At 53.9% G+C, this 21,696-nt stretch overlaps 9 protein-coding genes across 9 annotated transcripts; 3 read left to right on the top strand and 6 right to left on the bottom strand.

Moving 5' to 3' along the window:
* The first annotated feature begins 16 nt into the window (after positions 1 to 16).
* BKA78DRAFT_166119 (uncharacterized protein) lies at positions 17 to 1,563 on the top strand. Its single transcript, XM_066883174.1, has 2 exons — positions 17 to 314; positions 368 to 1,563. The coding sequence occupies exons 1-2, from the start codon at positions 150 to 152 to the stop codon at positions 1,430 to 1,432; spliced, it is 1,230 nt and encodes a 409-aa protein (XP_066742731.1). The 5' UTR covers positions 17 to 149; the 3' UTR covers positions 1,433 to 1,563.
* A 236-nt stretch (positions 1,564 to 1,799) lies between these two features.
* On the bottom strand, positions 1,800 to 3,509 carry BKA78DRAFT_253132 (putative laccase-2; the record flags this gene model as incomplete). The annotated part of the gene is made up of 6 exons (XM_066884793.1): positions 1,800 to 1,946; positions 2,003 to 2,731; positions 2,781 to 2,826; positions 2,882 to 3,030; positions 3,085 to 3,404; positions 3,449 to 3,509. The coding sequence occupies 6 exons, from the start codon at positions 3,507 to 3,509 to the stop codon at positions 1,800 to 1,802; spliced, it is 1,452 nt and encodes a 483-aa protein (XP_066742730.1).
* A 3,048-nt stretch (positions 3,510 to 6,557) lies between these two features.
* On the top strand, positions 6,558 to 7,095 carry BKA78DRAFT_354388 (uncharacterized protein; the record flags this gene model as incomplete). The annotated part of the gene is made up of 3 exons (XM_066891725.1): positions 6,558 to 6,588; positions 6,641 to 6,700; positions 6,746 to 7,095. The coding sequence occupies 3 exons, from the start codon at positions 6,558 to 6,560 to the stop codon at positions 7,093 to 7,095; spliced, it is 441 nt and encodes a 146-aa protein (XP_066742729.1).
* Positions 7,096 to 7,378: 283 nt separating this feature from the next.
* On the bottom strand, positions 7,379 to 8,117 carry BKA78DRAFT_318971 (60S ribosomal protein eL22). The gene is made up of 4 exons (XM_066888824.1): positions 8,021 to 8,117; positions 7,867 to 7,932; positions 7,608 to 7,804; positions 7,379 to 7,554 (listed from the first exon to the last, which is right to left on the bottom strand). Exons 1-4 carry the CDS (start codon positions 8,033 to 8,035, stop codon positions 7,428 to 7,430), a joined length of 405 nt encoding a protein of 134 aa, XP_066742728.1. The 5' UTR covers positions 8,036 to 8,117; the 3' UTR covers positions 7,379 to 7,427.
* A 138-nt stretch (positions 8,118 to 8,255) lies between these two features.
* Positions 8,256 to 8,664, bottom strand: BKA78DRAFT_318970 (prolyl oligopeptidase-like protein). The gene has a single exon (XM_066888823.1). It carries the CDS (start codon positions 8,591 to 8,593, stop codon positions 8,396 to 8,398), a length of 198 nt encoding a protein of 65 aa, XP_066742727.1. The 5' UTR covers positions 8,594 to 8,664; the 3' UTR covers positions 8,256 to 8,395.
* BKA78DRAFT_318969 (esterase/lipase-like protein) lies at positions 8,642 to 9,957 on the bottom strand. The gene is made up of 3 exons (XM_066888822.1): positions 9,704 to 9,957; positions 8,990 to 9,557; positions 8,642 to 8,939 (listed from the first exon to the last, which is right to left on the bottom strand). Exons 1-3 carry the CDS (start codon positions 9,862 to 9,864, stop codon positions 8,799 to 8,801), a joined length of 870 nt encoding a protein of 289 aa, XP_066742726.1. The 5' UTR covers positions 9,865 to 9,957; the 3' UTR covers positions 8,642 to 8,798.
* A 618-nt stretch (positions 9,958 to 10,575) lies between these two features.
* BKA78DRAFT_354385 (uncharacterized protein) lies at positions 10,576 to 11,923 on the bottom strand (the record flags this gene model as incomplete). The annotated part of the gene is made up of 3 exons (XM_066891724.1): positions 10,576 to 10,759; positions 10,814 to 11,032; positions 11,082 to 11,923. The coding sequence occupies 3 exons, from the start codon at positions 11,921 to 11,923 to the stop codon at positions 10,576 to 10,578; spliced, it is 1,245 nt and encodes a 414-aa protein (XP_066742725.1).
* Positions 11,924 to 15,894: 3,971 nt separating this feature from the next.
* Positions 15,895 to 19,115, bottom strand: BKA78DRAFT_318962 (uncharacterized protein). Its single transcript, XM_066888821.1, has 4 exons — positions 18,680 to 19,115; positions 18,517 to 18,619; positions 16,884 to 18,294; positions 15,895 to 16,715 (listed from the first exon to the last, which is right to left on the bottom strand). The coding sequence occupies exons 1-4, from the start codon at positions 18,823 to 18,825 to the stop codon at positions 16,345 to 16,347; spliced, it is 2,031 nt and encodes a 676-aa protein (XP_066742724.1). The 5' UTR covers positions 18,826 to 19,115; the 3' UTR covers positions 15,895 to 16,344.
* Positions 19,057 to 21,679, top strand: BKA78DRAFT_269711 (dihydroxyacetone kinase). Its single transcript, XM_066885504.1, has 4 exons — positions 19,057 to 20,024; positions 20,074 to 20,267; positions 20,329 to 20,530; positions 20,615 to 21,679. The coding sequence occupies exons 1-4, from the start codon at positions 19,553 to 19,555 to the stop codon at positions 21,538 to 21,540; spliced, it is 1,794 nt and encodes a 597-aa protein (XP_066742723.1). The 5' UTR covers positions 19,057 to 19,552; the 3' UTR covers positions 21,541 to 21,679.
* The last annotated feature ends 17 nt before the right edge of the window (positions 21,680 to 21,696 follow it).

Here is a 21,696-nt window from a genome sequence, read left to right as displayed (position 1 = left end):
ACCACTCTGCGCCGCACCATAGGTCCAGGTATAAACACGCTCTCTCGCAAGCTTGCGAGACTCAAATCCAGAGCCGTTCAACTCCATTGCATGTTTTGCCGCCTCTGCTTTTCGATCATTTCCTGTATTCGAGTATTGTTGAGAAGAAAATGGGTGTTCCGCTTTTCAATCCAGAAGACCTCTTGTTGGAGCACGGACGGAAAGCCACAAAGATAGAAGCCGAGATACAGCAGCGTTGTGGCATTGAATTCCGCGCCTCTTGTACAAAACGTCGGTTCAAAGACTCATGGGTGAATCCTGTCTTCCAATATCAGGTGAGCATGCAAAACCGCTTCAAATATCATGCATGCTAATTAAGCTATTGAAGCAGGACAACGGAGACAAGGAAAACATGACTACATTTGTTCTGCCTGCCGAACGAGCCCGACGCCATCCACAGCGCTTCTTCGACTTCCACTTCCTGACGATGGGAAAGCCAGATCCAACCAAAACTCCAAAAATCCTGGCATTAGACGATGTTCCGGCACACGCTCTTCAACCCCTGTCCTTGAGAATTCCTGGCCTCCACACAGCAAAGTGCAGACTAGGCCGAGCCATGTGTATCGGATGGAACCCTGCCAAAGTTTGCGATCTAGCTCGCGAAATCGACAGGCGAGAGAGCGAGCAGAACAGGAAAGAGGCAGACGCAGTATGGGAGATGATGATGGAGGCCCATTGGGACCGCATCTCTGGAATCAGCCAACACAAGTTGCACGAGCCCTTTGGACCGCGACAGTGTCAAGGGTCGTATGTCGTTCAGTGTAATTTCACGGACCAAAATCTTCTGAGCATGCACCACACCGAGCCGGAGTTTCTTGATTACCTGGACACTTTGGACATCTATCACGATGCGAATGGGAATCTGAACGCTTCCTTCGATTTCGCAGGCAGGGGACTCAAGGGGATAATGGTCCTGGAAATCCCCCAGCGAAGAAGGGCTTCTCCAGTCATCAAGTTGGAATCAGGCGATGACGGGAGCGAATTCCATGGGCAAGAAGCAACGCTGCCCCATGATCGCCAGGTTGACTTCTGGGCACAAGCTCCCCACAGGGATGATGACGGATTTCCCCACTATAGTGGCCACCTCAGATTCACCGATGATGACTGTACGCAGTTTGTGGGAGAGATTTCCGACTGGTTCTGCACTTTCGACGAAAACTTTGAATTCAGGGGCTTCAAAATATCAAGCTTGTCGCATCACAGCGCCTGTCCAGAGGAAAGAAATGCTGTGGCAGATAGGCAAGATGGTGGTGCACACGACGACTACAAAATCAGGCTCCTCTCGAACCAATGGTTCAACGTTTCCACCTGGAAATTGGAGAATCAAATTCCTCCACCATTGGACCATTCAAGGCTTGTTTCAGAAGCTCAAAAGTCCACCTTCGTCATCTAGACCACAGCAAATTGATCAAAAGGCTCCGATTCTCGAATGTCCCCGAGTCGTGTCCCAAGTGCCATCATATTTCGATTCAATATTACAAGTCCCGAGAAGGTATGCAAAACAGGGTGCAAGGCTCTCGATCTTTCCAAGTCCGGGTCCGAAGATCCAGCCCAGCACAGTCAGCACAATCCGACTGTCGTATGAATGATGTTTCTGCTGCGTTCCATCCACGCGCTTTCGAGTACACCCAGAAGATAATAGACCAAAAATGATATCAAAATGTTCCCCAAACCAGGTCAAGCCGCCGCACTCCGGGTAAGTAATGGGATATGAGGATATTGTATGAATGAAAACAAGAGTAGAGAGGTCAGCGTTGCTTTCATACACCCGAGTCATCTTGCTCGATGTCTGCTTCTTCCACATGCGCGTCCCAGGCATCGCAGACTGATTGCAAGTCGTCGATGCCGCTGGTGCCGATTTCGCTTGGTCGCTCGACAAATTGCATCGCGAGACCTTCGCTTGTGTGCTGAAAGTTGTGTTAGCTATCGCCTGGGAAAAGTGTGAATCCAGGGGTAGACTTACCCATCCGATGTGGCAGTGCATCAGCCAGGCACCAGGATTGTCCGTGAGGAACGCGATGACGACGTAACCAATGGTGGGCAGGGTGACGGTGTCGCGGCGAGGCGGGTTGTCCGTGTTGAGAGCGACAGAGCTGTCGTACGTCGTGTTGCCCGTCGCCAGGATCCAAAAGTCGTGTCCGTGCAAGTGCATCGGGTGAGGAACACCCTGTGATGTTTCAATGACGAAGTAAACGTATTCGTTGACTTGGTCGAGCTCCACGACGTGGTCGCTGTCGGTCCAGGTCGTGTCGTTGTTATAGATGGACAGCAGCGTCGGGTTCTCCCACGGCACGTCGTACGTCTTGTTGCTGATGTACCACTTGAAAAGGTCGTTGACCGCACCGACAGTGACGTCCAGGTCGTCACCACCGCTGGACGGGCTGGCGGGGGAGTCGGACATGTAGGGGACCAGACTGGCGTACGGCTCATCCACGCAAAGAGTGTTGTTGAATTTGGTGTATGGTGCTGTCGTCGGGTCCGCAGTGCTAGAAGCGTCGTAACGAAGGATGCCCCTGATATCGTCGGTGTTGTTGTTGGACGAGCAACTGGATTGCGGGACGGCGCGGACCCAGTAGTCACCGCTTCCTTGGTCTGCGTTGACAACGACATCGTAGCGTTGACCCATGTTGATGTCAATGACATCTGTGGTGTAGGGCACAATAGGGACCAGATCCATCGCAATCACCGTGAGCTGCAGATTGTTAGTGTCAAAGACCAAAGATTGGTGACGTCTTGCTTACAGTGTGGTTGTCAATGCCAAATTTGTAGTGCGTGTCGATACCAGTGCTGCGAAGATGAGTGTTAGACCTTTGTATGCTGCATGGAAGATATTTGTGCTCACTTGGTAAGGCGCAGACGATAGGAGCTTCCCGAGGACACATTAGTTTCCCATCGAGACCCTTCGATGGTTCCGGAGTTGTTCCAGACATTCTGGCCGTTGAGAAGGCCGTTGTCAAGAGTCGGGGGACCCTGTGTTTGGGCGAAAGAGTACTAGTTGAAGGTCAGTGATTTGAAGTCAGGGGCAAAGAATTCAAAGTTATTCACCTTCTCGAAAGACGTCTGGTGCGACCAATCGCTCAACATCAAGTGTCCCAGATCCACATCGTAGTTACCAGAGGCAGGGCCATGAATGGTAATGGGGCCGAAGACACCTTCCCATGCTTGCAAGGAGAAATGACTGTGGTACCATGTCGATCCATAGGCCGTGGCCCGCCATGTGTAAGTCTTTGAATCACCGGGAGCAATGGGGCACTGAGTGACAGATGGGACACCGTCTTCATAATTGGTCCAATTCTGGCGAATGCCGTGCCAGTGGATGCCAGTGCCGTTGCCATTCGTCATGCTGTTTGTCACGTGGATGACTGCTGATGTTAGATTGAGAATTCCAATCCTGCAATGAATTGCGTACCGACTGTGTCACCCCAGTTGCACTCGATCCCAGGGCCGGGGATGGTTCCGTTGACGGCCATGACGGGACGAGAAAAGCCATCTGGAGAAGCGTCCAGGTTGACAACGTCGAACCAATACTAGAAAGCTGTCAGTAAGACGTGCCTCGCAGGATCAGGTAAGTCTGAGACGCAGGAACGAATTTGCTGTTGTGGACAGAGTAAAGAAGCTATGATGCAAGGTACAAACACCGCTCAAATGTTGGAGAGCCGTGATACGAGTTTAGGGCTGGATGCAGAAATACGACGGAAATATACATATGCATGCGCAGCTTGAAAAGCGCCGACCAAAAGGATCGATTCGAATGTATAATCGCCGAATTTTTTTGGAAAGTCGATTCGAAGTGAAGAGAAGCAATTCTGTAAGAAATTCAGGAACGTACCTCGACGGTGACACCAGTGTCTGGGACCTCATTATAGTAGTTTGTGGAGATGTCATAGTCGCACCACTGGCTTCTATCGCTGGCAGTGTTACCAGAGCAAGTTGCAGTAGGAGCTGCTGATGTTGTATTTGTTGCTGGTGTTGTTGAAGCGGTAGTGGATGGCGACGTCCCATTTCCACTCACAGAAGCTTGAGGATAAGCGACTGCGAGAGCCCCAAAAAGCAAAACATTTGCCCACACAGGAGTCCACATGTTGGCGAACCAGGGCTTGGATAGAAGAAAAAAAGAAAAACAAGAGTGAAACAACCAGTGAGTGTGGTTACTAAAGACTGGAAAGTGAAGGAATGATGTGCTTTGCTTGGTCGATGGATGATGCTGAACCTATTATACAAATCGTGAGATGGTGGGTCAGATGAGCCTCTTTTCAAGCTTGTTCTCAAAGATAGCACATCTTCTCAGCTTCAATCCTTCTCCTGAAGCCCTCTCGGGAGTGCCTGTTTGCGCTTGGCCTCGATTGGGTATCTCGCCGACTGCAGGCTATGCGCGTTCAATACAATTCGTCCGCAAAGAAATGCAGCCCTGAGCTGCAGATGCACTGCACATGGCTCAACTGGTGGCCCTAAGCGACTGCGTGTACACCAGGGAAGACGCGAACTCACCGCAGCATCCACCAGCGCCGAGACTGCCGCTACGATACTGCTGATGATCAGAAATCAGAGCCCTAGGGTCGTTCCGCGTGGTGGAAATGCTGCAACCGAGATCCGGTCAGGCCGTCTGTTCTCCACTGTCTGGTGAGCCACATCGGGATGGTAAGATTGCATGCAGGCGTCTCAATATCTTTGACATGTCGTGAGACTGCCCCATCAGGTTCAAGGTTGCCTTGGGAGTTGTCAAAAGCTCCGATGAAGCGCTCGCTTCCCCCTGTTTGCACGAAAGCTGACGAGGGCTTCGCCTGGCGCGCCAGTACATTGCCTGACATGATGACGATATGATTCCAACTTCGGATAGTAAAATTCAGCCAGCTGACTCTGGTGGCGTCCAAAATTGGGTCTTAAAGTACATATCCCTTGTAAACGGTCGGAACTGTGGAAGGCTGCCACGACTGTTGGGCGTGGCTGTAGCGGGGCCAAGGCTGCAGTACGCCATGCTTGATAAGCGCAGAAACAGCTGGCTGTACATACTATTCCAAGAGCGCAGCAAATCAGCAGAGAAGGAGTCGTAAGGCTGCGCCGCAACATGGGCCCTGGTCCGAATCGTTGGCTCGTAGTCACAGAAAGAGCGTTCAAAGTAAGCGGAAGGGAGAGACCGCTGCCGAGTCGGGCAGGATCTCCCGGTACTCCAGCGATGCCTCGCTCAGGGACGGAATCCTAAGGGCTTGGCCTTTCTTTGGCAAATGCAACAAAAGTGACTGGTCCAAGTCGTTGTCAGACGTTCGGGTAGGGTTGGCCCCCGAGCGCTGCGGCACCCTGTGGGGCGGATTCTCCCCGGATTGGCGAGTTTCAACGATCTGCATATGCATCTCTCGCCAAGCATCCCAACGTTGCGGGCCTGGCGCAGACCTTTGCACAAGTTGTGAGGTGTAAGACTTGTTGGCGTGAACCCATGTCCCGCGAACCAGCTTCCAACACGCCCCGTAGCGAATCATGCGAGGTTGGTACCACTTCTTTGGGTGTAAGACGGTGAGAACAAGTAAAGTGCTGCCATCTCGATGATCATAGACGAGGGTCTGGGCTCGCTAATTCAGCTCCTCGCCGTGGTATCCTTCTTTGGCAATGCTGACGCTTCAACGAGAACTGCAGTTCCATACAAACTTCAAACATCCTCCGTGGCCTGGTGGTTCAATGTAGGCCGGCCGAGGAGCTCGAGCTTCGGGCGTCACTGCAGAGCTCACCCGAACGCGAATTTGAAGAATCGACCCTGGTTCCGACAAGCCTGGGCAGGGACGAGACCCTGGTCACAATTGTAGTCGTTGGATGTCGACGTTTCTGTTCGTCATGTAAGTTGACGACGACCAAAAGCTGCAGTCCAAACTTTGGAATGCACGACGGGTAGTGTTGAACGCGCGTCAATGGAGAAGCAGCTTCATGTCGGTAGAGGTACCTGGCTGAATGGTGTTGCAGACCCGAGAAGCGGACGCGCTTACACGCAGCTGCATCTTGCCGACCGAAAGAGTATCCTTATCCGCTTGGTCGACCACGCGGCATTTGGAAGTACAGCATTCCTTGATTCAGGCCCACGGGTAAGACGTACATGCATCTTCGGGCTCGGCAGGGGTAACCGCCCCAGCGGCTGGTGTGTTGTGTACGCAATCCTCGTGGCCTATCGACCCTTCAGCTGCGAAGACTGCAGGGGCTGGTCCGGAGGGACAAACCTCCGAGGTTTGTGGCTCTGAGATACGCATGCAAAAACCAGCCTCGTGCCCCAGGGGATTACTCGCAGTAATACTTAATCGTAGCACGTCCCTTGTAGACGTATATTCGCTCGGGTGCCAGAACTCGCCTGTCCCTTCATTCGAGCCCAGACTCTTCCACTTTCTTTCCAAGCCTTCCTTTGCGATAATCCATTTTTTCAAATGAGATCAATCTTGCCTTTGACGGCAGTCTTGCTGGCTGTCGTCCACCATAGCTTTTGTGCCGTGTTGAGGCCAAGAGCCGAAAACTTCAAATTATACGCATATGCGGGCTCCGATATGGTCGGGCTGAATGTTTTTGCGTCTGATGGTGCGCTTGACTGGTTTTTCCTGACCCTTGGATGATTGGCTGACATTTCCAGGACTTGTGTATGCTGGCGATTCGTCTTCTTTGGACAGATCGAGCGTTTCGAACCTGACCAGTAAGAATTTCCACTGCTCTTGAAGTCCCATTTGTAACCTTCTAGTCAACGCGGATTCTGCCCGCGATTCGACCTGGCAGGTCACCGTCGACAGCGTCAACGGCTCCAGCACTGGTTACTGGACAATACAAGCGGCCTCCGACTCATCGCTGGAGACTGTTAGTATTTCGACCTCGGAAGACTCGGGTACTACCTCAGGATTCGGCCTGTACGGTGCCTGGGCCTACCACATTTCGAGCGCTGGTGACATTGAGATGAACTACCGCGCCACTCCAACGGAGACTGACGGACTCTATCTCATCAAGTGGAACCCGAGCTCCACGACTGATGATAGTGCGACTCCTGTCCAGCTCAGAACTCAGTCGCCAATTCCGGTGACCAAGGACAAAAACTAAGGGCACCGGGATGCCACTCATCAAACGTCGGCTTGGGTTGTAGGGTATCATGGTGCGCACAGGGAGCGGTTGCAACAAGGGCCTGTTCACTTCTTAGCTTGTGTAAAGTCTGCCTTTTGGTAGCGTTTTGGACGCGTTCCAGCTTGGTTACCTTCCTTCAATCACATGTTGGTTCTGCGCTTAATGTACTTTAGCATTCTCATGTGTATGCAACTGTTGTCACGTCTCCAAATCATAGCGAGCATCAGCACATTAAAATCAAGCGAGGGATGCAAAATCGTAGAGGCAAGAAATCATCGTGGTCTTTTATTTGATGTCATGGGTATCTTGCTCTACTCGTCGTCCTCCTCGGCCTCGTCGTTGACGACGTTGAAGAAGCGGAGCTCGTAGACGCCCTTGGCGGTGGAGACGACGCGGAGCCAGTCACGGAGCTGCTGCTTCTTGAGGAACTTCTTGGTCCTAGCGATACCGTCAGCCATTGAAATTTTGTGCGCCCGATTATGCCAACTCACAGGTACTTGAGGTAGCGACCAGAGAACTCGCGGTGGGCAATAACCTCGATCTTGCCGTCACCCTGCTGGGAGATCTGGATGGTGTCGCCGAGGTTGCCGGTGCGGCCATCAACCTTGATGCGGTCGTGGAGGAACTTCTCGAAGGCGGTGATGTCGAAGATCTTGTCGCTGACGGGCTGCGAAGCGTTGATGATGAACTGCGGGGTTTGTGAGCTTCAATTTCTGCCATCAGAGCGCGCGATGGTTGATTTCTTCATACCTTCTTGGTGATCTTCTGGTTCTTCTTGGGGCCGCCCTTGAGGCCGCCGGCTCCGTGAGGTCGCTTCTGTTTTCGAAAACTTAGCCTACTGCTCTCATGGCCGAGGACTCAATCAAGAGGTCGGCGGGCAGCAAAGCGGTAGAGGTACACGTACAGGTCCCTGAACCATTTTGACGAGGTGATGAGGTGTCGTTGATTGCGCAAAGAGGTGGATATCCTACGCAGGAAAAGGTCGCAACGATGGTTGAAAGGTTGGAGCGGAGGCCGTTGGATTTTCTCCGTGCCGCTCGCTTGGGCCTCCACTTCGAGGCTAGCGCGACATTATGACTCAGCCAAGCAAAGCCGCTTTGGCAGAATGACTCGCGCACGTCGCCTCTCAACACCAAGGACTTTTTGTCTACATCCTCAACTCATCATTGATTCATTTTTGGCCGCCAAGGACCAGAGAGCTAAAAAACTTCCACAACGCCTCGACAGTCTCTGTCTGAGGATTTCGGGCAATCTCGAGGACGCCGCCAAGGATCAACATCTACGCCAGAATGGGCACACCAAAAGCCGTGGACAGATTTTCGACCACCTTCTTGTTGAACTCCCTTCCGGTCTCCAGGACACCGCCGAGTATCCCGAAAGTGTGGGGAACACCTTTTGCTCGCCAGATGTCTGCTTTGGAGCCCGCTTCGCGCATTTTCCTGCCGTATTCCTCACCTTCGTCTCTCAATGGATCCATCTCTGCAGTTGCAATAAACGCAGGCGCAAGACCGGCCAGATTCGGATGCCGAATGGGAGAGATTTCCCAGTCCTACAATATCAGTCCAGGCTCTGGCTAAAAAGCGATCGGGGCTTGGGAGCAGAAGTGGTGGCACTTAAGGGAAAGGCGGCCAGTGGGCACTTGGACCCCTTCAACCCAAAGAATACACCAAGTTGTTGGAGTCTCATGTGCCACGACTTTTGCTAGCAAACCTCATGTGCTTACTGATCTCTACACTCACATTTTCAAATTCCTCGGGTCGTGGGTTTCCCAGGAAATGGTTGTGGAAGTACGTCATCCGCTCTCCTGAGAGTGCGACAGTTTCCTAGCACTGTCAGATGCCGCAAGCCAAAAAGAGGATTCGGAGAAACATACCCAAAGCTCCCTGTAGCTCGGGTACGGGCAATCCTTCTTCAGCTCCCCGGTCGGCGTAAAGACATGCATGTCACACACAGGGACATGCAAGACCTGGAAAGCGAGCGGGATGCCGGCATCACGGCACTTGAGCCCCACTACAGCAGCAAGATGGCCACCGGCTGATGCTCCTCCAACGGCTACGCGGTCCAGATCGAGCCCATACTGCTCCGCCTTCTGCTCACGCATCCACTGGAAAGCCGCCCAAGTGTCTTGCACTTGTGTCGGATGCCTAAACTCCGGAGCAAGGCGGTAGTCGACGTCGAAGACAACGCACCCCAATTTGTGCGCAATCATCTTGCAGAACTCTTGATCGGTGTCCAAGTTTCCAAAGACCCAACCGCCACCGTGAAAATTCATGTAAACCGGGCGCTTCTCTCCCTCGGCTTCAGAATCGGCTCTTTCGTAGACTCTGATGCCTATTTCTCCATCCTTTACCGGACATGTCTCCTCCGAGATTTTCACTTTGGCATTGGGGAAGGTTTCGCGGCCCCAAATAATGGTGTATTTTTGGGGGTTCGCACGATACCTACGCTTGGTCAGAATCTCGAAAACAGCACCCGAATCTATTATCTGTGACAATTGTCTCCCTGAAAAGCAGCAGAGAGGTGTTCGAGGAGTGCTCCGGCTCTGCCGCTCGGAAGAAGTATAGGATCCGAGATATGTGCGACCCACCATTCAATTGGAACTTGATGCGTATGCAAACGACCGACCTGATACTTGTTGTGGTGCTCGACAAAAGCAGGATCGAATTGAGGAAGAAGGTGGTCTGGGATGCTGTTGAGAAGTGGCTGAGTCGTCTCCTTCGGAGGGAGATATGCGTCCGCGTTCGCCATTGGTGTTCGCTTCAATCCTTGGAGCTTTCTTCACAAAGTCTGCAGCCTCAAGCGATACTGAGTGATGCAATCTGATTTTCGAAGTTGTTCTGCTGATGTTAAAGCTGACAGAGGTGGGGTGGATCCGGGGCCGGTTATCACAACCCCCTGTGCCAATCCTCGGGTCACACCTTAACCAACCGACTCGGCAACTCCGTCCCCGGCAACAAACAGTCCTCGGACCACATCCACTTCCAGAAGACTCTGCGCGGTCGGCTTCCGTTCAGCCTACTGATGCGCTGGCAATTCGGCTTTGGGGGGCTTGAGATCTGCGTCAGCGATCAAGAAGCCTCATCGCCTTGGCCATAGAAAAACTCTATTCCTGGTAAGCCACACTGTAAGACGGCCTTGAACAGAGCTCGAGAGCCTAGAGCCCGGAGTTACCAGCAAGTTCACAATCTCCACAGGGGTCCTCAAACCCGTCAAGCAGGAACTTTGCAAGGTTGCATCTATTTTTTGGTAGACCACGTTCAACTCCTCCGCGAACCCATGCAAGCCACATGGTAAGACGGTCTTAAGATGAGCTCCCCAGGTTTTGAGCTCGGCGATACGAGCTGCCCACGGTCTAACTACTGGAACTCGTCATCAGAGACATCGCAGCTCGCGAGAGAAGTCCTGCTGATCTGAAAAATTGAATAGTGGACCTTTGGCTGCTGACTCCTTACGCAGACATCACGGTTCACCGGAGACTGTGGGATGCTTCGCGGCCATTTCATCCAGATATTGCAATATCACTTTGCCCCAGACAGGCCTTCTCTTGTAGAATGCAAGCTTTTCAGGAAGTTTGTGCAGGAGCCCTCCCAGCCTCGCCGCGAAGCCCGGATAGTCGGCAATGTCGACCAAGCGATGCAAATAACTGAAGCGGCTTAGCAGACTGCGTTGCATCCTCCCTTTGCAATGGGACACTTACGTCTTGGTCAACATGCACATGGCTCCAGTCTTGGGTAGCCGCCGCAGAACCTGGCGCTCAATCCGCAAATGGACTTGATTGATGTCGATACTCTCGTCTACGATTCCGTCGTCGTTCTCGTAGAGGTGGCCGCCGTCGACGAGAAAGAATTCCTCTTTATCATTTATGGACCAATTGACGCGCATCATCAACTTGTCAGGGCCAAAGTTGCTGAAAAACCTGCGCTACTGGTCAGTCCAGAATCGAAGATGTTGCGAAATCCGCTCACTTGTTCATGGCTTTCCTCAACCGCTCCTTGTACGTCGGTACCGGGTCATGGATTGTGGTCAGAGGTTGGTTCATCTTCTCTTTGATATCAAAACCAGCTGGGAAGGCCGAAACAGCAGCTTTCAGAACGTATTCCTGCTCCAAGCCGTCGACGCCCTTTTCCCCTCCACCAGGAAGCAGAACTGCAAGATCCTCCTCCGTGATCCTGCCAATGACTTCCAGTGCGGCTTTCCCCTCGTAGGGCTTGTCGACCACATATGTTTCTCCGGTCACCAAGTTTCGAATGCTCGTCTGCTCTCCTTTCAGCCGCTCCAAGACCCAGACTTTCGGAAACCGCCGAGGCAGGTATTCAACGAGCAGACCGAGCAGCTCTTCGCAAGCCTCCACGCCGCCCTCCTCGCAACATAGCGCTTCGTATCCCAAAGTCCCAGCTGCTGAGCCATCGAGGACGTTGCGCTTGTGCGCCATGCGCGCGGCATAGTTGCTGTCTATCCGGAGCCAGTCATGCGGTGGAAGCGACCGCAGCGCCATGGTGGTCGCGTACACGCGGTCTGAAATGTAGTCGTCAAGCCACCATTGCTCCGGTCTCTCGGTGGTAGGGTCGAACGAAGCAGACTTGTACGGCGGTGTTTGCGTGGCATCGATGGGAGCGGCATCACGATCGCCGTAGAAAGACGGCGATTTGCCAGCGCTTTGCTTGCTCGTGGAAACAACAAGCTTCTTCTTTGCATAGCGCCTCTTCCATATCAAGTCGGCGACCAGCAGAACCAAGGCGGTGAGAGAGAGTAGCGACGCGGTTGCAGCATATTGGCTAAGCACTTGGCTCGGGAGAGCCAAAAGCATATTTGCGCCCGACGGATTACAAGAGACGTTTTTGACGAGGGACCGGGGTGGAACGAGGAGAGAGAAGGTTGTCAATCTGGCACGCGAGCAAGCAACAACGTCCCGTCGCGACGCGGGAGAAGGATGACGCGCGCCCGGCAGTTTGTCTTGTCCTTGAAAGAGCACCGGTTCCTTGTCTTCTGGTGGTTCCTCTTTCTGTACCGCGCTTATCGGCTCTGACGACAGGTTCCCGGTCCCGTGGGCTGTTATCTACTTGCCATGCGGACAATAGCGTGGTGCGCTGCACGTGGATATACACACGGCATGATGCGGTACCACTTGTTGTCATAATGCATGGCGCATGCAAATCCGCCTTCTCTAACTCCTTTGCGCATATAGTACATACGCCATCAGCCCGTCCAGTCAAACCGCGTGGGTTAGTTATCAACATCTACCCCACCACGCGCACGCCCTGCAGTCCAGTGACAACTCGCTTCGATTTCCCCAATCCGACAGAGCAGCCCCACGACGCCGCTGATTGGCCCGGGAAGAACGCCGGCATCGCCATCCGTCGCCGTGCCCGGCGCGGGAACTGAAGTCTATATGAGGCCACCTGGGGAAGTTTAATGTGACCGACACCGTACTGCTGCAGAGCGTGAGGAAGACCTGTCATGCGCGCGACGGGTATGTGTCGGGTTGAAATTCAAAGCCCGATGTCTACAGAGTCGTGCTTCGCATGGGATTGTTGTTTTCTCGCTGAATGCCTCCCTTTTGCGGTCAGGCTGAAGGGGAAAGAAGAATTGTGGCGGACGGGTGCTTGCAGCCGTCAGCTTGGTGAAGTTTCTTTGGTCTGTCTTAGACCAGTGCGAGGTCAGTGCCATCGCAAAGCTACGAATGAAGAGTTGTCGGCGTTTGTGTTTGCACTCCAGGCCGATTTATTTTGCTTGTTTGTTTTGCGCCATGTTTGGGGTCGGTCTACCAATTGGATTGTGATGGCCCATTAGGTAAGGTCATCCCGCGCTTTCTTTGAGCCTCGGTAGGCGTAAGATGTCAGGGAAATGGGTTACCACTGCAATGGTACAAGATCTTGGTCCGCTGTAAGTACTCGCTTTCGGAAATTCTCGTTTTCGTCTGAATAATTGGACTCGATGTGGAAAGACTTTTAGTTGGGGGGTTGCTCAGGGGATCATTGTTCTCCGTCTGAAAGACTGGATGATGTTTTCCAGCGTCACTTCTCGCGAAATGCAGTGTTGTCGGTTTCCTCAAGGCCCCAACTGTCGAATGCTCTTCGTGCTCTCCGTCGCTTTCCTTGGCTATCCGAAGTTGTCGTGAATACATGAAGCATCCGCATCTAGGCAAGGCCAGGACAGACCAGCGTTATAGAAACATTGAAGAAAGAACCACAGCGCAGGAACCGGAACGGCGGGCCAGTCCCGTTGAAGACTCTGTGTACTTTGCTTCCGCTCCTAGTATGCTGTGGTCGTCGCAACTTTACAAAATCTCGTGTTTGTCATGTTGAACGCCCGGATTCAACAAAAGGGGGTTCTCAAACCCACATGATGAATATGCCCCTTTCCCACTCTGGTTTTGGTTGGCCTCCACCTAGCCCCTGACCTATTTGTTCGGGAGACAATTTCCACTGTTGGCTTCTTGGCTTCGTCGAGGCGGCTTGGAGGTCTTGCGCGCAGATGTGGGGGTTGTATTCGCCGAGCAGAAGGGGGTGTCTCTGAACGCAGTGTACTTGACTACTGGAGGAAGCGGTGTCGAAAAGGTTTCAGGGATGCGAGGTAACGTCGTAAGAGGATGACCACAGGCCTATAATCATAAAGGCCATCTTTGTGACCGTCCTGTATAAGCACTGAGCCGTAGTTTTGATGGCTGACAAAAGGGGTCGACTGAGATGTCAGCTCACCATCAGTGTCCTTACTGTGTTCATCTCGAGCTGTGTGCAGCGACAAGGTGATGCCTCCACCAGACCGCAAAACGTAGCGGTGATGTCTCTTCGCTCCTGCGCTTCAGTGTCTCTGTGACTGATCTCGCGAATGGTTCTTGGACTCCTAACGCGTAGTTGTGGTGGCCGGTTTGGACTTCAGGGCCATGAAAACCGTTTTGGCATGCTTGTGGGGCTTGCTTGAGCATCTCCCTTCTGTCGGTTGCGGCGATAACCCTGCGTGTCGAAGGCTAGGGGCCATCTTGCCGGTGATAGATGCGGATCCGGACACAGTGAAAGGAGGACAATAGCGGCTTTCGGAAGGCTCCAGTCCTGATTGCTCGCTGGTGCTCTGGAACAGTTCGACCAAGGACAGGGGATCATGTCAGGTCAGGTCCTGCTAATTCAATGCAGTATAGGGAGAGGTAAAGTCCTCTGAGATCGCGAATCGATGGAGGCTCCCGGCCGGGAGAGTCGTTCGTGGCGAGCATCTGTGGCTGCTTGGTCAATCATTGCTTTGGTTGCGGAGCTCGCTACCATTTTGACTTGCCTTTAAGGGCTGTCACCTCCTGTCTGTTGTGAAACACGATTCTCGCGCCAATATTCCATGGTACAGGCGCGTCACCCTCTCGCTTTCCCGGTGTCTCGCTCTCACTTTGGTCTTCAAAGGAGCGGGGTTGATTGCTTCAGTGGCTCTCGGGGGCTGTCCGCAGAGTATCGGGGAACCAATGCCTCATCGGTGACAGCACTGTCGTCTTTCTGCTGGAGTCGTTGAAGGAGGTGCATCCTTTGGGAGTTGAGGTCAAATTTGTCGACTTGCCACCGCGTCGTGAGGGTGGCGAGGGTCCGAAGCATCCGAATGAGAGTCTTCCAAGACAGAAGTGGCTAGCCGCGGTCGAAAGATGGATAAGGGATGGGTGAACAAAGCCCACAAAAGGCTTTCTAAAGGCTTCTCAATGTGGCCCTCTCCATTGGTCCTCTGCAAATATCTCGAGCATGCTTTCCAAGGAGAATCCGTTCCAAGGTGAGTTGACTGCAGCTTGGAGATGGGTTTAACGAAACCCCCTGGAAGCACGCGTGCCAATGCTTACCCCAGAGCAAGCACGTAAGAAACGAAAATGACAAAGACCACAACCCCAAGCAGTAACAAACAGGCCTGCCTGTTTTCGGAGAGGTATGGCTAACGAGATCCGCTGAGTGAAGAGTCCTGGTCCCAGTCCTGCGAGGGTACCAGGTGTGACTCAGCTCCGGGCTAGTAGGGAACGAGGAGGGAGTGGGTGTCAAATGAATGTCCGCCTCTCTCTCTGTCGGTGAAGCGCGACGCGCGAACCCGAAGTTACCAACACCCAAGTAGAGGGATCTGCACCGACTCGCACCCCATTAAGAGATTTCGGGGGGATGAAGGGGAGTTGTCAAGCTCGCAACCTTTGCCGCGGAAGTACTGGATCAATTTGACCTGAACTGCTCTTTGGTGGGTTGTTGCAAGAGGACTCTTTCCTCCTTGGCATCCTACCGCACTCTGTAGTTTCCTATCCTGCAACACAACAGAGGCATCGGCATCGGCATCAACAGCGTCCGCAACCCATTCAAGATCTCCATCCAACTCCGCTCCCTAATCGGCAAAAGTCCCAGTACCGGCCATATGCAGAAGCTCAGACGCGGCAGTGTCCGTCACCACTCGGTTGTGGGGCCGCGAGTGTTTCTGGCGAGCTGTCACAACTTCCCATGCCGCTCCTACTCCGACTCCCCGCGGCAGTGAATATGGCAGGAGCGACGCATCGCTAGGCAAAAAGTCTCCTGAAAATCTCCGAGTGGTGGTTCTGTCGAAACAATGTCCGTGCCATGTGTCTCACCAGTCGAGGTCGCATGAAATTCAGCGCTGAGAGCGGCTAGCTCTGAAGCTGGTTTGGACTGCGGCACAAGTCTGATCACGGCATCCAAGTGCCGCGCAAGCGCAATTAGTCAATGGTAAGCAGGAATGTGAGCTCAATCAAAAAGTAGGTGGTCCAAGCCGAAGCGCGCATCACTGAGCGGCCGCTGTGCCTACCCCAAAGGTACGTGGTTAACCAGTGGAAGTACAGTTTGATTGCGACTGTTTACTGATCATCCTATAGCAGTCGAGTCCGTTGACTACTTCCTTCGCCAAGTACGCCATTTGTTTGTCAAGTACAACGAAGACAATTCAGCTAGCGCCTTTCCATCGATCTCGAGACACGTTGAGCTTTCATCCGGCGCTCGGTTTCGCTCCGAAAATGACTGGGAGAGCGGCGTGCCATCCATCTTCATCCGCCGCATTCATCTTTCACCAGGCGAGACTGCTTCGACAGACGAGGGAGATTGGAGCCTGGTGACGCGCCCGACTCCGAATCCGACCCCGAATGCTGTAGAAACCATGATAGGAGGTGTGTTCCAACAGGCAAGTCATTCCCAGCATTCCATTACCTCCAAAGTGTACTCTGTCCACAACTTGGACCGCAAGCCTTTTCCTCCGACCAGGTTTACCACACCAGCTTCAGGGAGGGCGGCCTCTAGACCACTCGGCTCTCAATTCGTCTGCGAGACTTTGCACCGGCCACCTCGTCTTTTCCTGGTGCCTTTCGATCAACCTACATATCTCCTGCCTCTTTCCGTCATCATTGACATAAAGTCCAGCAGCATAGAGACACTGAGTGCTGACGACAGCTGCTCCGGCAACCTCATTCGATGCGCCTTTGGAGTAGACCGAGCCTGGCTGCGCGTCCAGAAAAGTGGCCACACCGCCGATGGTGTCGATGGCGGATTGCAGCGCGGCGTCTCTCGTCAAGTACTCGCGGTAGCCCCCTGCAGCAGGCTGTTGCACTAAAAGAAGAATCCGCGCGAAGTTGTGCATTTGGACGGCCGCGGCTGTGGAGTGGTCAGCTAATTCGGGGCAAGCCCTTGGGAATAAGACAGCAACAAGGGAAGAAATGAAGGCAAGCGTGGGACGCTTTTTGGCAGTCATTGTGCTCAGGGGCAAGGGGACAGAACCAAGGCGCAAGTAAGTGCAAGCAAGCTCTTCGCAAATGAACTTACCAAAGGCAGGAGGGTTGATCCAGATCGGTCTAAATGGGCCTGCCGTCTCTGTGACGGCGCCCATGAGGGGCAAGGGGTTGAAGTGCACAGTCAGGTTTGCGCGCCACTCATCCAACATGTTGAACAGCGTCCCTGCCCGCTCTATTCGCAACTGCAGGTTCACCTCGCCCATCTTCGTCTCTTCTTCTGACGCGTAGTTCACACACTGTGCCAACAGGTAAATGGCCCGCGACGCGATGTCGAAGTGATCCATGAGCTGGTATGGCCGGGTTGGTTTGTAGAAGCTGAAGCAACGACGGCGCTCCCTGAAGGCTGCCCAAACGTCCTGCCGCAGCCAACACCACCACACAGCTTGCTTGAGGCCACCGGACTGCCCGTTGATGTCCTGGGATCGCTGGATCCAAAAGACCCCCTTGAGGTGCCTCTCCCATCCAGAGCCCGCGCCGTCAATCATCTCGTAGGTTGAGATGGTGATGGCAGTGGCGAGCAGCTCAAGGCTGCGGTTGAAGGAATCGTAGCGCATGGCGCCTTGGAGATACTGCAGGGACTCGGCATAGTACTGCACAGCGGCGGTACGGTCCAGTGATCCTTCCGCAGTACTGGCGCGTATAGACAAGTGCCTGGAAGAAAGGGCCAAAATGGCCTTCATGAGTCCTTCATTTTTCATTGCCAGCTGAGGAACATAGGTGGAAAAGTGCCGGAGGGGATCAAAAAGGTCAAGCCATATACTCAGACATTCAACAAAATGCTTGAATATTGGTAGCTCATGGTCGCTGAGCACGACGGAGCTTTGCCAGTGTTGTCGTTCGGCAGCATTTTGGGGATTCTCAGCCGAAGGTCCTGGTGTTGATGGGTACCGTTGAGAGTAGGTGGTTGAAGCTGGAGTGCCGACAGGAAAAGATGGACTATGAAAACCTTGGGTTCCGTAACTGGACACACGTAGAGTTGTGGTGCCCGACTCGTCCGGTGGCTTGGGAGCTCCTTGCCCCCCGAGGCTCTGAGCGAAGTCGAGTCGGTTAAGATTATCCGCGTCGTCGGCGAGAAGTCCGAACCACCGCAAAGGAGCGATTTCAGCAGGATACGGGTTGGAACTTAGAGTCGACTGCGGAGAAGTGATTTCTTCTTGCGGAGTGCTCCATGGCAATGGCGGGGAGACGTGGTGTGAGGGAGTGGTTTCAGGAAGTTGTCCTTCCCTGATGCCTGATGGCTCTACAGATGCAGCACCCCAGCGGATCTGCGTCGGGGCGGGAAGAGAAGCCCTTTGGGTCTGAGCGGCATGGCCTTGGAGTTCCGGGGACTGCGGGAAAGCTTGAAGGGCTTGGACAGAGGGTAATCGGAACTGGTCTTGTTGTGGGGGTATGATAGGAGGGGCCTGGCTGCTGCGGCTGCTCGTGGGGCTCCCGCCAGTGGCCTGCCAGATGTAAACAAAGAGGGTTGGTACATGTAATGTTGAGCATTCATTCGCCGACCTCCTCAGCAGGACCATGTCCAGTGGTCTGATAATCATGAATCATGGGTGCCAACTGAAGATCAACATGAAGCCGGCTGCAGCTCAGCCCTATGTGGTAACACACAATGGCGGTTGGTTGCACGCGACATGTGCGAGAGAAAAAGAAGAACAGGGGATAGTTACCTTGGCTGGGGCGTTGTAGACGCAAGGGCGGTTTCCTTTGGCACAGGGCCCACAGACCGGTTTCTCTTCGTCGCATTTAATATGTCGGTTGCGACACGTCGTGCTATAAGATGTGATTAAGCCTCTCCATGCGCGTCGTCAGAGCCGTCAGCTCCCCACTTACCATCCAGTCGTCGTCCGCAACCCCCGACCGCGAGACTTGCGCGGCTTGCGCTTTGCCGCCGGCGCTTGTGCTGTCGCACCCGTGGGATCGTCTTGAGCAGGCACGTTGGACGGGGAATCGCCGGTCAGTGATGGTGTCCCAAGCATCGTTTCGAGGCCTTGCCCTGCTGAGCTGGACGCCGCGATGGGGTGAGCGATCCGTCAGGTACCCGCAACAGCGCAACAGTCCTGTCGCCACACGTGCGGGCGGCTGTTTGCGCGACCGCTCTAGCCCAGCCTGAGCCCAGCCCGCGCGGGACAGACACGGACGCGAGACGGGGATGCGCTGAAGGTGGACCGCGGCCTGTCGAGACGGGGGTACAGGCGGCTCATGCATCACGTGACTGGGGTCGTCAGGGGGTTTTCCGCGCGGCTGATGATGCAAGGGCGGAGCCCTGGTGTCGCGCTCCCGTTGCGGTGGATCTGGGGAGAGACATGGAGTCGTCGAGCCGCAGAAGTTGACGAGGCACGTGGACTCGTCTGGACCTTGAGCTGCTCTCCCGAGATGCCTCCGTCGCTGCGAACCATCGCGGATTTCCCTTTTCGGCATTCCGTCCACAACCACAAGCTCTCGACCAATGCGGCAGTCCGCCCTCCAGTCCTACCCCTCCTTTTTTGTTTGCGGGGACCCGGAATAGCAGCCAATTAGCCCCGCGTCGCGCTTAGTATCGTCAAATGGACAGTGACACGATTGACGACAAGCCGCAAGCGGTTTTCCTCTTTGATCAATCCACTCGTGCTCTGGAAGAGACAGAGGAGCATCAAATAAGTACAGCTGGGTCGAGTCTCTTGTTTTGCCAACAATAAACCTTTCTCCCTTCAATCAACTCTCAAAATGAGTACCAAACACTTTTTCCCCGACACACACGGTATCGTCGTCAAAGCACTCAACTCTTTGGTCGCGCGGAATCCGCACCTGGAGCACGACGAGGCCAACCGCGTCGTCTTTTCCAAGACACACCCGCCTTCCAAGGTTTCCATCATCTCAGGAGGAGGAAGTGGACATGAGCCGGCATGGTCAGGCTACGTTGGTGACGGCATGCTAGCAGCGTCCGTCTCTGGCGACGTCTTTGCCAGTCCCTCGACCAAACAGATCATGGCTGGCATTCAAAACGTGCCATCAGACGCAGGCGTGATCCTCTGCATCACAAACTACACCGGTGACAGACTGCACTTCGGCCTGGCCAGAGAAAAGGCCCACGCTGCAGGCCAAAAGATTGCACAGATTCCCATGGCCGAGGATGTCGCACTGGGAAGGAAGCAGACCGAGATTGTGGGGAGGAGGGGACTTGCAGGAAACCTGTTGTGTACGCCAACCCGGGTACCTGGTCACGTTCCAATGCTGACTCTTGGCAGTGTTGAAGCTCCTCGGTGCTGCTGCGGAAGACATGTGGAGTTTTGAGGACTGTCTCAATCTCGGAACTGAAGTGAATGAGTATCTGGCGACCATTGGTACGAGTTTGGATCACTGCCATGTCCTTGGGCGGAAAGCGTTTGAGCGGATACCGGACGACACATGTGTTGTTGGCATGGGCATTCACAACGAGCCTGTAAGCTGCCCTAGAGCTTCAGCGAAAACAAAATGATCCAATTCTTTGCTAACCTTCTCAGGGTCTCCGATCAATATCGCCGATGCCTTCGCCGCCAGATTTGATCAAGGAGATGCTGCTCTACGTTCTTGATCCAAACGATGCCGACAGGGCATACGTCATGTTTGACCCGAAAGACGAAATCTGCCTCCTTATCAACAACTTTGGCGGTCTTTCTGTTTTGGAGTTGGAAGCACTCACGCAGATCGCCCTGGAACAGCTCGGTAAGTCCTTCCATGCTATGCCATTCGCAGCAACGTTGGCGAGACTCGCGTATGCAATCTCCAGTTTTACTGACGCACCTGCAGACAAGGACTGGAAGATCAAGCCAAGTCGCATCTTTTCCGGAACGTTCGAGACGTCGCTAAACGGTCCTGGGTTCTCGCTCACTTTGGGCAATCTTTCCGGTCTCGCAGAAGCTGTCAAGCGCCCAGTAGCCGAGATCATCAAATTGCTTGACGCTCCCACGACGGCGCAAGCGTGGCCCCACAACGGCTACGCCGCAGCGCAGGAATCCAAGGAAAGCGCAGAGAGAAGAGAGAAGATCAAGGCCAACGCAGTCAACGGCACCCACAAATCCGCAGGCCCAGCGGCTGCCAAATCATTCATTCCTGCTCTTAAGAACGCCTGCACGGCTGCCCTCGCCGCCGAACCCTTGATCACCAAATACGACCTTCTGATGGGCGATGGCGACTGTGGCGAAGCCGTTGCGGGCGTGAGTCAAAACATTCTCAACTTGCTGTCGGCAGCGCCCTTCAACACCGCAACCCCGCAGCTGATGGATGCGCTCGAAGCCGTCAACGGCGCAGTTGAGGATGTTGGCGGATCGCTCGGTGCCATCCTCAGTATCCTGCTGACTGCCTTTACGGGAAACCTCAACCGAGCCGCGACCAGCGAGGGGTCATCCTTCCAGGTATCGGCGACCAGTGTGGGGGACGCCGCCATGGGCGCGCTGGAGAACCTGTATGCTTATACCGGAGCTCGTGTCGGCGATCGCACAGTCATGGATACATTGATTCCGTTCATTGAAAAGTTGAGCGCGTCGGGTGACGTTGCAGCCGCTGTGCGCGCGGCGGAGGAGGGCGCTGCTAAGACAAGCCATATGAAGCCTAGGTTTGGTCGGGCAACATATGTCGGCACAGTCAAAGATGGTGGAGAGGCGCCACCGGATCCGGGCGCGTATGCTGTCGCTGTCTTCTTGAAGGCGCTCGTTGAGGGTGGTGGTTGGGCGTAGAGTGCAAAGGTTGGGATGGATGTTGGAATTGGATTTTAGGAAGTCGAGCAATTTGGCGTTTCGCTGCGTCGCAAAGGCGCTTTTTCCGGTCAGTCTCCCATTACAATAGCAACGTCGCTTCAATTACTTCATGATGAACATTCATTCGCATCGAAC

The sequence above is a fragment of the Phyllosticta capitalensis genome (genome assembly GCF_038381095.1).
Source record: "Phyllosticta capitalensis strain CBS 128856 chromosome Unknown BKA78scaffold_7, whole genome shotgun sequence".
NCBI classification, from domain to species: Eukaryota; Fungi; Ascomycota; class Dothideomycetes; order Botryosphaeriales; family Phyllostictaceae; genus Phyllosticta; species Phyllosticta capitalensis.
The sequence above is the reverse complement of the archived record's forward strand: the minus strand, read 5'-3'. Positions and strand labels throughout refer to the sequence as shown.